Genomic DNA, 17,104 nt, shown 5'->3' on the forward strand with positions numbered 1-17,104 from the left:
GAGTCAGAGCAGCGCACGGAAACGCCATTTACCTTCCCGCCGGAGCAGTACCTATTTATCTACTTGCACTTTGACGTGCTTTCAAACTGCTAGGTTGGCAGGAGCAGGGACCGAGCAACGGGAGCTCACCCCGTCGCGGGGATTCGAACTGCCGACCTTCTGATCGACAAGACCAAGAGGCTCGATGGTTTAGACCACACCGCCACCCGCATCCCATTTGCCTTCACTGTACCCTTTCTTTAAAAAGGTAAAGGTAAAGGACCCCTGACAGTTAAGTCCAGTCGCAGACCACTCTGGGGTTGTGGTGCTCATCACAGAATCATAGAGTTGGGTCCCAGGGGTCATCTAGCCCAACCCCCTGGTATGCTTACTAAAAAATACCTTTAAAAAAAAAAAAGCACAAGAGACTCCTTTTGGGAGGAGGCAAGGCTCCGGGGGCCATAATTCGCTTTATTAACTCCTTCCACTAGGACTCAGGTGTCACGAGCGTCCCGGCTGCCCCACCCCACCCCAGGCGGCCCTCCGCCCTCCTTCACAAGAGAAGGGAGGGCGCCCAGGGACGGGGCGGTGGGTGGCCGGGAGTGGCAGGTTGGGGTCACCCTCCCGGAGTCCAAGTCCCAGTCCACACGGGGTCAGCAGGACAGCGGCCGCGGGAAACCTCACTTCTGCGCAGGGACCATGTCATCGATGGCCTGGCCCTTCTCCAGTTTCTTCTCCATCTCTACCATCAGCTTCACGCCATCCACCACCAGCTGCACCTGTTCCACCTCAGAGGAGCCCAGGCGGTCAGCGTTGGAGATGTCGAAAACGGCGCCCACGGCCTCTGTGTCCACACCACCTGCAGGGTTTTTTGGGGGGGTGGGGGGAGAGTCGCCGTTACTTGGATCGCCCCCTCCAGACCCTCCAGAAACTGGAAGTGGGTTGCTGAGCCCATAGGGCGCCTTTCGTTTTGCAACGTTCAGTTTCCAAGAAGTGGTTGTAAGTCGCAACAAGTGACTCGGCCATTTGAAATACCGTATTTTTTGCTCTATGAGACTCACTTTTTCCCTCCTAAAAAGTAAGGGGAAATGTGTGTGTGTGTTATGGAGCGAATGCAGGCTGCGCAGCTATCACAGAAGCCAGAACAGCAAGAGGGATTGCTGCTTTCACTGCACAGCGATCCCTCTTGTTGTTCTGGCTTCTGAGATTCAGAATATTTTTTTTCTTGTTTTCCTCCTCCAAAAACTAGGTGCGTCTTGTGGTCTGGTGCGTCTTATAGAGCGAAAAATGCGGTGTATTTTGCTTAAATGAATAGGATTTAGTTTTTGGTCGGTAAGCAGAATGCGTGTGTACAATGACGCAGCGGTCGTTGCTTGCCGTTACGCTATATATTAACATTTTATTAGTATTTAGCATTACGCGACATTTTTGGAAGGTAAAGCTAAAAGAATTCGGCTTTCTGGTTTATGTGCTTTGTCATTAAACCATAGACTTACTAGGCCAAATGGTGCCTGCGCTGCCACAGAAATAATAGCTGGTCAGAATTCCTCACGCCCCCAAAATGTGTTTTTTAAGACTGCTCGCTGAATAATTCAGGTTCACCCCCTAAAATTGCACTCCCTACTGAGCCAGGAATCAGTCTGGTAGAATCGTAGGCTTGAGAGGGACCCCTAAGGGTCATCTAGTCCAACCCCTTGCAATTCAGGAATCACAGCTAAAGAATCCCTGAGATATAGCCACCCAATTAAGGGGTGTCCATCACCTTCAGAGGAAGTCTGTTCCATTTGCCTATGGACACCTTTTGCATCACGGTGCTAAGATTCCCCATGGACACAATGCACACAAATGGGCCTGGGACCCTCGTACCTACGGGACCACCTCTCCCAGTCTGCCCCACGGATGACCTTAAGGTCCATAAATAGCAACACCCTCGAGGTCCCGGGCCCTAAGGAAGTCAGATTAGCCTCAACTGGAGTCAGGGCCTTCTCAGTGATGGCTCCGGCTGGTGGAACGCTCTGTCTCATGAGACCAGGGCCCTGCGGGATCTGATTTCTTTCCGCAGGGCCTGTAAGACAGAGTTGTTCCGCCTGGCCTTTGGCTTGGAGCCAATTTGATTCCCTCCCCCTCTTTCCTTTCGCCTTCTGTGATGGAACTCCTATTTGGGGACTTCCCAGGCTTTTTTCTGGCCCACGTAGAACCAGTCTGGATAGTATGCCTTGGTGAAGATTGGACGTTTTCATCCCCCCAAAAGTTTTTGATTTGAGTTTCTACTGAAATGAGGCTGCATTTTAACGTTGTATTTTAATCAGTTGTTTTTATACCTGGTGTTAGCCGCCCTGAGCCCGGTCTTGGCTGGGGAGGGCGGGGTATATATAAAAATAAATAAATATGTATGCCCACAGTTTTGGAAGGCAGGTGGTGGAAGAGATTTAAAAACAAGCATCTGCTCGGGTTATTTTTTCCTTGTAGTGTGGATTTCATAAAACTGGAGGGACCCACAAGGCTCATGGAGCTCAAAACCCTTGCAATTCAGTGCTAGCAAAGCATCCCTGAGAGGTGGCCATCTAAACTCTGCTCAGAAACCTCCAAGGAAGGAGAGAGTCTGTTTGAAGGTATCTCCTTCCTGGTGGTCCGGAATCTATCGCTTCAGGCCCTGCTGGCTCCCTCCTTGATGCAATAATAATAATAATTTATTATTTGTACCCCACCCATCTGGCTGGGTTTCCCCAGCCACTCTGGGCGGCTTCCACAGAGACCAAAAATACACTAAAATGTCACACATTAAAAACTTCCCTGAACAGGGCTGCCTTCAGATGTCTTCTAAATGTCAAGATAGTTGTTTATCGCTTTGACATCTGGTGGGAGGGCGTTCCACAGGGCAGGAGCCACTACCAAGAAGGCCCTCTGCCTGGTTCCCTGTAACTTGGATTCTCGCAATGAGGGAACTGCCAGAAGGCCCTTGGAGCTGGACCTCAGTGTCCGGGCAGAACGATGGGCGTGGAGACGCTCCTTCACGTATACTGGACCGAGGCCGTTTAGGACTTTCAAGGTCAACATCAACACTTTGAATTGTGCTCGGAAACGTACTGGGAGCCAATGTAGGTCTTTCAAGACCGGTGTTATGTGGTCTCAGCGGCCGCTCCCAGTCACCAGTCTAGCTACCGCATTCTGGATTAGTTGTAGTTTCTGGGTCACCTTCAAAGGTAGCCCCATGTAGAGCGCATTGCAGTACTCCAAGTGGGAGATAACCAGAGCATGCACCACTTTGGAGAGACAGTCTGCGGGCAGGGAGGGTCTCATCCTGCGTACCAGATGGAGCTGGCAGACAGCTGCCATGGACAAGAATGCAACAGCCCTTCAGATATTTGAAGAGGGTCATTGTATCAGCTCTTGGCCATCTCTTCTCCAGTCTAAAAATACCCAGCTCCCTCGAGCATCCCTCATAAGGATTGGATTCCAGACCAAAGATTTATCTCTGCAAAGAAGCACATTCCCCTTCCCCTCACCCCTCTGCTAATTCAACTAAGTCATTTAACTGTAAAGCTGGAGGGGGACACCCAGAGGTCATCTACTCCAACCCCCTGCAATGCAGCAACCGCCAGTCAATTGCATGGCACGAGATGGGCAAGGGGGCCCCACAAATAACAGCACGGGCCTAACCCTGTCTACTCAGAAGTGCAGGGACTGAATCCCCGCCCCCCCGGGGCTCGCTCCCAGGTAAGTGGGGCCAAGGGAGCGATTAAAAATAGAATCAAGTCCCTAGTCCCTTTGAGGTGCCTCCAGCTTGTCTTATTTCTGGAAATAAGGATGGAAATCCCCTCCTGCCCTCTCACCTGTGCCACGTTTCTGCAGACGGAGACGCGTGAGGATTTCCTCGAACTTGGCATGCTTGCTGAGATGGGGCAGTTTGACGTGGACACCCCCACGCAGCCCAGTGCCCAGGTTAGAGGGGCAGGTCAGAATGTAGCCCAAGTGCTCGTTCCAGCTGAAGGGGTGGCCAGCTTTCTTGAAGATCTCCTCAATCTTCCCCAAGAGAAAGGAAAAGATGAGCAGGATGAGAGATAATAATAATAATAATAATAATAATAATAATAATAATAATCAGTGGCGTAGCGTGGGTTGTCAGCACCCGGGGCAAGGCAAGTAATTTGCGCCCCCTAACCCGTGGATTTGCGCCCCCTAACCCATGGATTTGCCCTAACCCCAGATGTTGCACCCGGTGCGGCCGGCCCCCCCTGCACCCCCCACGCTACGCCACTGATAATAATAATAATAATAATAATAATAATAATAATAATAATAATAATATAATTATTATTATTATTATTATTATTATTATTATTATTAATTATTTATACCCCTCCCATCTGGCTGAGTTTCCCCAGCCACTCCCAATCAAATGTTAAAAACAATACAGCATTAAACATTAAAAACTTCCCTAAACAGGGCTGCCTTCAGATGGCTTTTAAAGAAGCTCCTTCAGTCTTTTATCTGCAAAACTGGGAATGTCCATTGTAGGAACTTGTAGGGAGCTAGCAGTGCCTAGGACTGGGAGTTTTCATTCATTTATTTCATGAGTAGGCAAACTAAGGCCCGGGGGCCAGATCCGGCCCAATCGCCTTCTAAATCTGGCCCGCAGACAGTCTGGGAATCAGCGTGTTTTTACAGAAATAGAATGTGTCCTTTTATTTAAAATGCATCTCTGGGTTATTTGTGGGGCATAGGAATTCGTTCATTATTTTTTTCACAATATAGTCCTGCCCCAACACAAGGTCTGAGGGGCAGTGGACCGGCCCCCTGCTGAAAAAGTTTGCTGACCTCTGGTTTATTTCATGAAATTTATACCACCAATTGATTGGCAGGAGGGAGAACACCTCGAAGCAGTTTGCAGAAAAGATCAAATAGGAAAAATCAACAAGGACACTTTGAAACATTCAAAAAGTTAAAAACGGATCGAAACTTGCACCAACCTTCTAAGCCTCTGGGTTCTTTAGGCAGGAATGTTTTTGTAAAGGTAAAGGGACCCCTGACCATTAGGTCCAGTCGTGGCCGACTCTGGGGTTGCGGCGCTCATCTCGCTTTACTGGCAGAGGGAGCCATCGTACAGCTTCCGGGTCATGTGGCCAGTATGACTAAGCCGCTTCTGGCGAACCAGAGCAGCGCATGGAAACGCTGTTTACCTTCCTGCTGGAGTGGTACCTATTTATCTACTTGCACTTTGACGTGCTTTCAAACTGCTAGGTGGGCAGGAGCAGGGACTGAGCAACGGGAGCTCACCCCGTCACGGGGATTCGAACCGCCAACCTTCTGATCGGCAAGTCCTAGGCTCTGTGGTTTAACCCACAGCGCCACCCGCGTCTCTAGGAATGTTTTTAGGAGATGCCGAAAAAGTACAGCAAAGGGCCTGATGTCAACAGGCAGGGAGTTCCAAAGTGTAGGTGCAGCCACACTAAATGATTGATTGCTAACCAGTGTAGAATGGGTCTTATATGGCACCTGTGATAGTGCCAGTTTTGCCGATCGAAGTGACCAAGTGGGCACATATGGGGTGAGGCACATTTGGAGTGAGGTAAATGGGCTTCAAGTGGTTATGAACTGAAGAAGAAGAAGAAGAGTTTGGATTTGATATCCCGCTTTATCACTACCCGAAGGAGTCTCAAAGCGGCTAACATTCTCCTTTCCCTTCCTCCCCCACAACAAACACTCTGTGAGGTGAGTGGGGCTGAGAGACTTCAGAGAAGTGTGACTGGCCCAAGGTCACCCAGCAGCTGCAGGTGGAGGAGCGGAGACGCGAACCCAGTTCCCCAGATTACGAGACTACTGCTCTTAACCACTACACCACACTGCAACAACATTAACTCGGTCCAGAGGGACCTCGGCAGCCGGCACAGATCTTTGAGCACAGGTGCTTTGGGCTGCCAGGGCCTCACTCCTGCTAGCAATTGTGGCAAGCATCCCGGACCTCAAACCCGGCTCAGCCAGTGAAGAGGCAGAACTGCAGGTGGTACCAGCTCGGACACTGTCAACTGACCACAGCCTGCCTGAGTCACCTGTGAGCCTGTCAGGTGCCTGCCAACGAATCGTAGAACTGTAATAAATAGTTGTTGGCAATGAGAATTGTAGAATTGGAAGGGACCCCCAGAGGTCCTCTAGTCTAACCCCCTGCGATGCGGGAATCATGTATCACATGCTGCTCCCCTGCCTGCCAGGGACTGTCGCTCTGGGCTACCGTTCTCTGCCAGCCCAAAACCCCACAGCTCTCCCCACGTGGCCTCTGAGACAGCCAGGTGCCTCCCCCCCCCCTTTTCAAAGCAGCCCCTCTGCAAAGCTCACCTTCTGCAGCCCGACACAGAAGCGCCGGAAGACCTCCTTCATGTTGCCGCCCTTCTGCATGGAGATGACGCGGAGGTGGTCCTCCTCGTTCACCCAGACCAGGAAGGTTTTGTTGTCATTGTGCCTGGGGGGTGGGCAGAGGGGAGAGTGTGAACGCCGCAGGCCTGAGTGCCTCAAACCTCTCGAGTGCATTGGAGGTACTGGGACAGCACAAAAGGGCATTGAAGCGCACCAGGAATGTAATTATTATCATTTACACATAACATCGGCCCTGAGAGATCTGCATTGGCTCCCAGAACGTTTGTGTTGGTGCTGACCTCTAAAGCCCTAAATGGCCTCAGTCCAGTATACCTGAAGGAGCGTCTCCACCCCCATCGTTCTGCCCGGACACTGAGGTCCAGCGCCGAGGGCCTTCTGGTGGTTCCCTCATTGCAAGAAGTGAGGTTACAGGGAACCAGGCAGACGGCCATCTAGGTGGTGGCGCCCGCCCTGTGGAACGCCCTCCCTTCAGATGTGAAGGAAATAAGCAGCTATCTTCTTTTTAAAAGACATCTGAAAGCAGCCCTGTTTAGGAAAGTTTTTAATATTTAATGCTGTATTGTTTTTAACACTTAATTGGAAGCCGCCCAGAGTGGCTGGGGAAACTCAGCCAGATGGGTGGGGTATAAATAATAAATTATTATTATTATTATTATTATTATTATTATTATTATTATTATTATTATTATTATTTAGCATCTTTATCATGATCATTTCTCTCCAACCTTTCTACCAGGGTGTTTGAGGCAGCTTTCAACAGAAGATAGAAACCATATGGTATGAATGCATTTTGCACAGGGGTTATGTTGTAGGATGGTGTATATATGCAAAAATGCACATAGCCGATCCACCCCCTGAACGACCATCCTTACTTCACAAGCAAGGCGAATCTGGGATGCTCTCGTGAGATCTCGTGGGCCCTCCAAATTCTCACCAGAGCAAGGCTTAGAAGCTCTTCCCATGTCAGGAAAACCTGGTGCAAAAGGGGCTTTTAAGCTCACGGCTTTGCATGCAATTAATCTGCAAGATTTCAACCAGTGTAAGGTTGAAACCGCATAAGATAATTGCACACATGACGTGATCAGGCAGTACAATGCAGATACGCACTGCAACGCTTTCAAAAAAAGGGGAGGACACGTAGAACAGGGAGCAAAATGTTTGTATCGTTTGCAGAAAAAATGTATCTATGCTATATTTTTGCAAGCCGCACAATGCAATTTGGGTGGCCCCTGCTCCATTAAACATTTTTCAAGCTGCGAGGGAAGGGCGTGAGAGGTTGGGTGGAGCTGGACATGCCCAGAGTGGCTGGGGCAACCCAGTCAGATGGACAGGGTATAAACAATAAAATTGTTCTTGTTGTTGTCACTGAATGAAAAAGGTAAAGAACCCCTGACAGTTAAGTCCAGTTGCGAACGACTCTGGGGTTGTGGCTCTCATCTCGCTTTATTGGCCAAGGGAGCCGGCGTACAGCTTCCGGGTCATGTGGCCAGCATGACTAAGCCGCTTCTGGCGAACCAGAGCAGTGCACGGAAACGCCCTTTACTTTCCCACTGGAGTGATACCTATTTATCTACTTGCACTTTGACGTGCTTTCGAACTGCTAGGTTGGCAGGAGCTGGGACCGAGCAACGGGAGCTCACCCTGTCACGGGGATTCGAACCGCCAACCTTCCGATCAGCAAGTCCTAGGCTCTGTGGTTTAACCCACAGCGCCACCCGCGTCCCTCTGTCACTGAACAGGATGTCCCTATTTTCATCAGAAAAATGTTGCGGGGTATCAATGTGTTGCTGCTTACCAGATGCCTCTGGCGTCGGGCCAGTCCCGGGCCATGCCTGAGGCAAGCAGGAGAGGAGAGACGGGCTTGTCAAAGAGGAAGTGGTCGTCAATGAGCTGCTGCTGTTCTGCGTCGGTCATGTTCTTCAGAGGGTAGTACTTGCCCTTGAACTCTCCAGTCAAGCTGTTCAAGGCTGTGGAACAGGGGGAAAGGTAGGGAGGTGAGCTGGGGAGAGACACCAAGTGGAGGAGGCCACTCCTAGGCGCTGACCATTTCGTAGAACCATAGAGTTGCAGAATTGGGAGGGACCCCCAAAGGTCATCTAGCCCAACCCGCTGCAATGGAGGACCATTTGGACACAGCCTGCATGGCCCACTATGGTGCATGGGAGTGTGGACCAAAGAGGCCTTACAGCCATGACCGCCTATCTCTAGCAATTGCTGTCTGGATGTGTGGCTCGCTATTTCATCCCTTGACACCCACACATTTTGGCGGCGGCGCTTATTTACCGTTTTGCTTCCCCCCCCCAAGGTTCTACACTCAGGCAGGAATATAAGATGGGGGACGCCTGGCTTGCCAGCAGTACATGTGGAAAGCATCTATGGGACTTTGTGGACCACAAGCCAAACATGAGTTGACTGTGTGATGCAGCAGCAAAAAAGGCTAACGCTAGACATCACCTAGCCTACAAAGGTCTGTATAGTTCAAGCTATGGTTTTCCCAGTAGTGATGTATGGAAGTGAGAGCTGGACCATCAAGAAGGCTGATCGCCAAAGAATGGATGCTTTTGAATTATGGTGCTGGAGGAGACTCTGGAGAGTCCCATGGACTGCAAGAAGATCAAACCAATCCATTCTTAAGGAAATCAGCCCTGAGTGCTCACTGGAAGGACAGATCGTGAAGCTGAGGCTCCAGTACTTTGGCCACCTCAGGAGAAGAGAAGACTCCCTGGGAAAGACCCTGATGTTGGGAAAGGGAGAAAGGGACGATAGAGGACGAGATGGTGGGACAGTGTTCTCGAAGCTACCAGCATGAGTCTGACCAAACTGCGGGAGGCAGTGGAAGACAGGAGTGCCTGGCGTGCTCTGGTCCAGGGGGTCACGAAGAGTCGGACACTAGTAAACGACTAAACAACAACAACAACAACAATAACAATGAAAGCGAGGAGTGAGAGGAGTTGACCATCGGCTGCCCCGTCCCACCTAAGCCGGGGGTCGTTCCCAGCCCAGCTGCCGGCCAAGGCCAGAAGGTGCAGAAAGTGATGCTGCAGCCCATCAACCTCATCTTCAGATACCTACAGAATAGGTCCAGAATTCAGGTGTGGCTGTATGAACAGGTGAACATGAGGCTAGAAGGCTGTATTATTGGATTTGATGAATATATGAACTTGGTTCTGTATGATGCTGAGGAGATTCACTCCAAGACAAAATCAAGGAAACAGCTGGGTCAAATCATGTTAAAAGGAGATGATATTACTCTTCTACAGAGTGTTTCTAACTAGAAATAGCTATAGAGTGTGTTTTGCTTATTATTTTAATCTTTAAACCTATAGAAGAAAATATGCAGTGGTTTCATGGTATCACTCCCAATTCTACCGTTGGTGTCTGAAGAGTGAAGAATGAAGCCAGTTACTTAATTTGAGCTTGCATAATTTTCAATAACTTTTCTACACTGGTGTTGAATTGTAGTTCTTTATAAATAAAACTTTTTGTTAGTAAAAAAACAAAAAAAAACCCCACCAAGGTCTTAATATGCTCCCCATATTGCCAAATAAAAGCATATTTCGTCTATCTGTGTACGTGCACAGCAAATTCTGAATGGGGGGCCTCTCTCCCAACTTTGAATTTTTGGGTGTGCTTTGTAGCTGAGGGCATTCTCCCTCATTCTTTTGATTTGGGGTATATGTCAAATTTGAAGCTTTGTGAACTGACATCTGTTAAAGACCGGATCCCATTGCCTGCTATTTACTAAACACAGAAGTAAACATCATCAGACCTTTGCCAAATACCTCATGCCATTGCATGTCAGCTCTCAAACAACTGAGACTGAAATCATACGCTGCCCAGAGTCAGCAGATATTTGGCGAATGTCTGATGGATATTCATCCCAAAAGAGAACCTGAGCAGACTGTTCCCTCTTGATTCTGGAGGTTGCAAAAAGCCCTCTTTAACTGCACTTCAAACTTAGAATTTCTTCCACCGGAGAAGGAATTGTAATCTAGTCTGGCCCTGCAAAGGCTTTTCAAAAAAATACAGTTCCCAGGCTTCCTTAGGAAGAAGGAATGACTTAAATTAGTATAAATAGTGCAGAAATGGCCCAAAATTAGGGGGAATGCACTGATCTTTCAAAGAGAGAGCCCTTAAGACATTCCCGGTTCCTCTTGTCGCCTTAACAACATAAGGAAAGCTGGCTGGATCAGGCGAAGGGAGTTCAAATACTCCAGCATCCTGTTTCCCCCCCACAGGAAACCTACCAGCAGGATTTGAACACAAGAGCACGCTTCCCTCTTGCGGTTTCCAGCCACTAGTATTCAGGTGCACTGCTGCCTCCAGCTGTGGGGGCCAGAGCCCAACCATCGTGGCTAACAGCCCTCTCCTTCTCCCTGAATTTGCCTAATTGTATTTCGAAGCGATCCTGTGGCAGGGAGTTCCGCAGTTCAACTCTTGCGCTACCCAAAGAAGGAATCTGTTTTGCCCGACGCGATTCTTCCAATCTTACCAGTGATGGAGAGGTTCTCAACAGCCCGGCGCTCTCCGCGGCTGCAGTGGGGGGGCAGGGTGTACCCCTTGATGCTGCGCCCAGTCCTCACGCGGCTGCTGAGGACATAGTTGGGGTCCAGGTCATCTCCACCCTGTGGGGAACAGAGAGGCAGAGGCCTGCCGTGAGTTGGCTAGGCAAGCCCCCAACACACCTGCCTTTCTCACAAGCACGGCGGTCCTTCCCCGTTCCGTGCGAGCGTCTGAACCTGCCCCCCTCCCAAGTCAAACCACGAATCTGTCAAGCACAGTGCCTTCTCTTCCAGCCTTTGCCAACCTGATGCCCTCCAGATGTTTGGGGCAGCAGGTTGGCAAAGGCGGGTCTACTCTGACTGGCAAGAAGAGCCTGGCTGCTGGATCAGGGCAAACGGGGCCCATCAAGTTTTGGTGGCCATCCCTGCCTCTTGTGGGAGGGAGTTCCACAGGCTAACTCGGCCTCTGTCCTTCTTTTTATCTGTCCTGAATCCAGGTTGATAGTTGTCGCTGCCTCCTGTGCAGGTGAGTTCCCTTGTTCAGGGAACCAGGCACTGTGGGGGGGTGGTTAAAATTTGGGTGTCTAAAGCATGGGCGCCCCTATAGAACTACGGCCCAGCCCTCCAGCCCCTCAGCCCTGGCCAGTCCTGGTTCCTACCTTCAGGTTCTCATGGTTCAGGTCAGTCTTATGCTTGTCAGTTGGCTTGTAGCCGCAATGACGGTCCCGGATGACAGGGTCAAAGAGTCCGCCGAATACGGTATAGCTCTCTTCATCACCAGCCACACAGCCCACGGTCATGATGAAGGGGTGGCCTGTGTGTGAACGAGGGAGGAGGTGTTAGATTAGGAGAAGGGCGCCTGAAGCAGCGTTCTTCATTGATGGCCATCTGCCAGGGATTATTTTAGCTGTGATTCTCTCGTTGCAGGAGGTTGGACTACATGACCCCTGGGGGGCGCGAGTCCCTTCAAACTTTACAATTCTATAATTCATAAATAATATGATCAAGAACGTTGCCCTGCCCCTTAAAAAACTGATGATTCCCGGTGGGAATGGGATTAGAGTGTTCAAAGTGGGAGATTGGCGGGTATGACCAGTGGGGTGCTCTCTTTGGCAGGGCTTGTTGAAAAGGAACAGGCGCTGCATGTGAGATCTCACTCTGCAGGGTCAGGGAATCATAGAATTGTAGGCTCCTGTGTTAAGAGCTCGAGCTCATTTTGCTTATTTCCCATGCTCTGTGCATTAGTATAGAAACAACCAAAACCACAAGTATTTCCCTCCAGTGTCTTTTCCATGCTATGATGCAATTGTTTTCATAATGTTGTTTTCTTTGTTGTAAGCCGCTTTGAGCATGATTTTTGCATACAATTGCATACAATTGCATACAATTGCATACAATTGCATACAAATGAATGAATGAAGCCTGTGTCTCTGCTGGAGACATGCAGAATTATACGCGGGGTTTTATGTGCATCCCCCACAAATTGAACCCAGCAAGGGGGCTTGGCTATTTAATCCAGGAGTGGTCAGCTGGAAACCACTTCCTGTGGTTGGCTGGAAGTCAACACTCCCAGTAATATTTGCAACTTGCAAGAGGTTTGTTTGGGCTTTTGTATGTAATATGTGGGTCCTTGTATTCATACTACAGCTGGGGACCTGATTTGATAAATTGTTATGGTCTAATCTTTGGCCACCTCATAAGAAGAGAAGACTCCCTGGAAAAGACCCTGATGTTGGGAAAGATTGAGGGCACAAGGAGAAGGGGATGACAGAGGACAAGATGGTTGGGCAGTGTTCTCGAAGCTACCAGCATGAGTTTGACCAAACTGCGGGAGGCAGTGGAAGACAGGAGTGCCTGGCATGCTCTGGTCCAGGGGGTCACGAAGAGTCGGACACGACTAAACGACTAAACAACAACAACAAATCTTTTCTCAAGGGACGTGGGTGGCACTGTGGGTTAAACCACAGAGCCTAGGGCTTGCCGATCAGAAGATCGGTGGTTCGAATCCCCGTGACGGGGTGAGCTCCTGTTGCTCGGTCCCTGCTCCTGCCAACCTAGCAGTTCGAAAGCACAACAAAGTGCAAGTAGATAAATAGGTACCACTCCGGCAGGAAGGTAAACGGCGTTTCCGTGCGCTGCTCTGGTTCGCCAGAAGCGGCTTAGTCATGCTGGCCACATGACCCGGAAGCTGTACGCCGGCTCCCTTGGCCAGTAAAGCGAGATGAGCGCCGCAACTCCAGAGTCGGCCACAACTGGACCTAATGGTCAGGGGTCCCTTTAGCTTTAATCTTTTCTCAGTTAGGAACCTAGGAAGCTGTCTTATGTCAAGTCAGACCCACTGGCCCATTGAGCCAAGTGTTCCCAACACTGACTGGCAGCCCAGCTCTCCAGGGTTTCAGAATGGTGACATTGCCAGGGCCATAGCTGTCAAGCGTCCCTTATTTGGTGGGAAACTCCCTTATCCCAGCGCCGTGTCCCGCTGCTATCCCTTATTGATGGCGTCCCTTAAATTTCCCGGGTTTCAAAGGAAGCAGCTCCTCTCCCTCCCTCCCTGCCGGCCAGGGAGGAGGGAGGCTCCAACTGTGTTGCTTGGCTCCGTTGCTCACCCAATAAGGAGTCTAAGAACGACTGGGGGGTGGAGCTTGCATGCCTTGTGCCAATCAAATCAGCCGCGTTTCCTGGGGACTCGCCTTTGCTCAGCGCTTCCCAGCGGAGAGGTGACGGTGGTTTTCCTTGCTGCATCCCCTTTGCCCGGTTGCTGCGCTGTGGGAACCACCGCTTGAGGCTTCGTTTGGCTGCTGCTTGACTAAAATCCCTTATTTTGGCTGCTGATCCCTTATTTTCGAGGCTGCTGGTCCCTTATTTTCAAATCTGTAAGTTGACAGCTATGGCCAGGGCTCCCAGGCAGATGTTCTGCCACAGGGACCTTCCAATTAAATCTCCACGGGAAAATGAGTTGTTCTGAATTATAGGTGCTATTCCTCCATTGCAACGGGTTTGGACCAGATGACCTTGGGATCCCTTCCAGCTGTGCTCTCCTGTGATTCTCATGCCTTGCTACTCTTTCTAGCTGCTGGGGCTCAAAGCAGGCTGGACTCTGGACTCTTTTGTTTCCTCCCCCTTCCCCGCCCCCCCCCGACCTCCACCCCCCCACCCCACCGTGTGGCAAATGCATTATGCAAACTGGCCGCCAGAGGGAGATGGCAAGCCGGATTGGGGAGAAATTGCATGCCTGGCTTTGGGTGACCTCTTTGCCCGCAAAGCAAAGAGAGATGCTCAGTGTGGCTTTGGCGTTTGCTTCGTCCAAGAGGTAGGACCCACCTGGGTTGTCCACACCGGTCTGGATGCAGTCGTCCAGGGTGAAGCCACTGGGAGTCTCCTTGCCACGCAGCTGTTCGTAAAGCTCCTTGGTGAGGACCTTGGCCATGTGGTTGTTGTGTTTGGAGAGGTCAGGGAACTCCTCATCACACTTGTAGTTCAGCTTGTACTTGTTGTGGGTGTTTCCGAAAGGCATGGTGGCGGGTGGCGGGGAGAGTCCTGTGGCAAGAAAGCAGGGCACAGCGTTGAGGGCTTTTTAAGTTTGCAGGTAGGTGCAATAGGGCTTTATAAAAATTACCGTATTTTTTGCTCTATAAGATTCACTTTTTCCCTTCTAATAAGTAAGGGGAAATGTGTGTGCGTCTTATGGAGCGAATGCAGGCTGCACAGCTATCCCAGAAGCCAGAACAGCAAGAGGGATTGCTGCTTTCACTGCGCAGCGATCCCTCTTGCTGTTCTGGCTTGTGAGATTCAGAATATTTTTTTTCTTGTTTTCCTTCTCCAAAAACTAGGTGCGTCTTGTGGTCTGGTGCGTCTTATAGAGCGAAAAATACGCTATGTGTGGCATGGAGATAGAGAGAGAGAGAAGTTTTTCCACCCCGCAAGGTAAAGGTAAAGGTAAAGGGACCCCTGAGCATTAGGTCCAGTCGTGGCCGACTCTGGGGTTGCGGCGCTCATCTCGCTTTACTGGCCGAGGGAGCCGGCATACAGCTTCCGGGTCATGTGGCCAGCAGGATTAAGCCGCTTCTGGCGAACCAGAGCAGCGCACGGAAACGCCGTTTAGCTTCCCGCCGGAGCGGTACCTATTTATCTACTTGCACTTTGATGTGCTTTCGAACTGCTAGGTTGGCAGGAGCAGGGACCGAGCAACGGGAGCTCACCCCGTCACAGGGATTCGAACCACCGACCTTCTGATCGGCAAGTCCTAGGCTCTGTGGTTTAACCCACAGTGCCATCTGCATCCTCTCTCCATAACACAATGAGACTGAGCGTTGGATGATTTGGGACGGAGGAGCAGTGGCGTAGCGTGGGTTGTCAGCACCCGGGGCAAGGCAAGTAATTTGCGCCCCCTAACCCGTGGATTTGCGCCCCCTAACCCATGGATTTGCCCTAACCCCAGATGTTGCGCCCGGTGCGGCCCGCCCCCCCTGCACCCCCCACGCTACGCCACTGCGGAGGAAAGAAAGTCGTCCTTCGTACAGCACATAGTTAAACTATGGAACTCGCTGCAGCCACAAACCTGGATGGCTTTAAAAAAGGATGGGGCAGATTCATAGAGGAGGAGATGCCTCTTGCTATCTATTAGCCATAACGGTTATTGCTCTGCCTCCACCGTTGGAGGCAGCAGTGCTCCTGAATCCCAATTGCTGGAAACCACAGGAGGAGAGGAGAGGGCTCTGCGTTTGAATCCTGTTTGCAGGTTCCCTAGAAGAAGCATCTGGGATGCTGGGCTTGTTGGGCCGTTGCCCTGAACCACAGCCAGGCTCTTCCGAGGTTCTTAATGAGGGGCCTATCCACTTTCTCCACCTCCTTCGTAATTTGCCCAGCCGAGATCTGGGAACTTGAAGCGTGCAAAGCACATCGGCAGCCCCTGTGGCAAGGGCCGTTCCATGGGTCAGTGCTTATTCTAGATATGCATTGTTGTTATTATTAATATTATTTATTCTCCTTGCGCAAGTCACCCAGCCTTTGCTGGAGAGTGGAGAGTTCCCAAGGTGGTGAGGAATCCCATTCCCAGCTCTGCGGCCTGTCTGTATGGAACCCATATGGAGAGGTCAAGAGGGCCAAGTGGGTGGGGAGGTGTGGGGCAGGGGGGCGTGCAGGCTCCAGCACTCCTATCTAGTTGCCGCCAGTGGAGAGCCAGGGATAATTTTAGCCCTCGGCCCCTCGGAAACCGGTTTATTTATAGCCGACTTTCTTGTCCACAAAAGGGCCCCCGATGGCGTGGAAGAACATTTTGGCTGCCAGCTCAGCTTGCATTCCAGCGGCTACTTTTGCAAAGTGTCAGCGGTCCCCGGATCCAAGTGCCCAGCGAGGAATCCAATCTCCAGGCGGGCTGAGGGGGGTGGGGAGGGAAGCGGGGAAAGCACTCTGCATGCAGCAAGGGAGGAGAGAGGGGGAGAGTTTCGCAGGCGCTTGCAGGAGGGCTGGCCAGTGGGCGCATGCCAGGGTCTTCCTGGACCTCCTCTCCAGCTTACAACCAGCAAGGACGCCCGTCTAGGGCACTCAGCAAGGTCATTGCAAGGTTTGGGGTCACTGGCGCCATTTGGGGCCGTCCGAAAAGAAGGGCAGCTCTAGGAGCCTGGCAACCCTATACTTGGCCATTCTAGGGGGCGAAGCACCGAAGCAGATTGCTGGAGTAGAGGGTCCCTGCTGGCACCCCAAATTCTCTGGACTGCCGCACACGCTCCCCATCCACTTGATAGATCAAATTCCAGATTTTAAAAAATCTGGCCTGCTTTGCAGGCGACGCACCTGCAGCTGTTGCTGCCCGTTTCTCTGTCCTCCCTTCTCCCACCCCACGCACCCAAATCTGGGAACCAGAGACGGCTGTTACCTGACAGGGAGAATCAAATCCTGCAAAATCCCCAGGGGCTTGGCGCTGCCTTGTCTCACTCCAGCACAACAGGTGACCCGAAAGCCTGGCTCAAGGACCTAGACATATATACCCTGTGCCCCGCTGCCATTGGCCGAACGCTGACAAGCAGCCAGCCTCTGATTGGGCGTTGCTTCCCCGTCCCCGCTTGAAATTTGGGTCGGGAGCTTTCTTCGCCTCCGTCCCCTGATGGAGCTGAAGCGACTCCTGCAGGGCTCTCCTTCCCGCCCCCCCCCCCGAGGCAAAGCTCAGCCCCAGGTCCTGCTTCCGCAATGCAGGGCCCAAAAACACGTGAAGTGAGTGGTTTGGAGCATGTGCAGAGTGCTCCTTCACAATG

At 51.1% G+C, this 17,104-nt stretch overlaps 2 protein-coding genes across 3 annotated transcripts; one reads left to right on the top strand and one right to left on the bottom strand.

The window, feature by feature from the left end:
• Positions 1-411: 411 nt before the first annotated feature.
• Positions 412-16,881, bottom strand: CKM (creatine kinase, M-type). 2 transcript variants are annotated; one of them, XM_083627682.1, is made up of 8 exons: positions 16,729-16,881; positions 14,175-14,390; positions 11,513-11,667; positions 10,844-10,976; positions 8,147-8,318; positions 6,313-6,436; positions 3,813-4,002; positions 412-838 (listed from the first exon to the last, which is right to left on the bottom strand). In XM_083627682.1, the coding sequence occupies exons 2-8, from the start codon at positions 14,365-14,367 to the stop codon at positions 660-662; spliced, it is 1,146 nt and encodes a 381-aa protein (XP_083483808.1). In that variant the 5' UTR covers positions 14,368-14,390; positions 16,729-16,881; the 3' UTR covers positions 412-659. The 2 variants fall into 2 exon arrangements, with proteins under 2 accessions (XP_083483808.1, XP_083483809.1); XM_083627683.1 differs by having other exon boundaries at positions 11,513-12,531; positions 12,771-14,390; positions 16,729-16,802.
• LOC310768111 (small nuclear ribonucleoprotein E-like) lies at positions 8,466-9,858 on the top strand (the record flags this gene model as incomplete). The annotated part of the gene is made up of 2 exons (XM_083625821.1): positions 8,466-8,505; positions 9,298-9,858. 2 exons carry the CDS (start codon positions 8,466-8,468, stop codon positions 9,624-9,626), a joined length of 369 nt encoding a protein of 122 aa, XP_083481947.1. The 3' UTR covers positions 9,627-9,858.
• Positions 16,882-17,104: the final 223 nt, after the last annotated feature.

The sequence above is a fragment of the Podarcis filfolensis genome (genome assembly GCF_964270895.1).
Source record: "Podarcis filfolensis genome assembly, chromosome: 8".
Taxonomy (NCBI): domain Eukaryota; kingdom Metazoa; phylum Chordata; class Lepidosauria; order Squamata; family Lacertidae; genus Podarcis; species Podarcis filfolensis.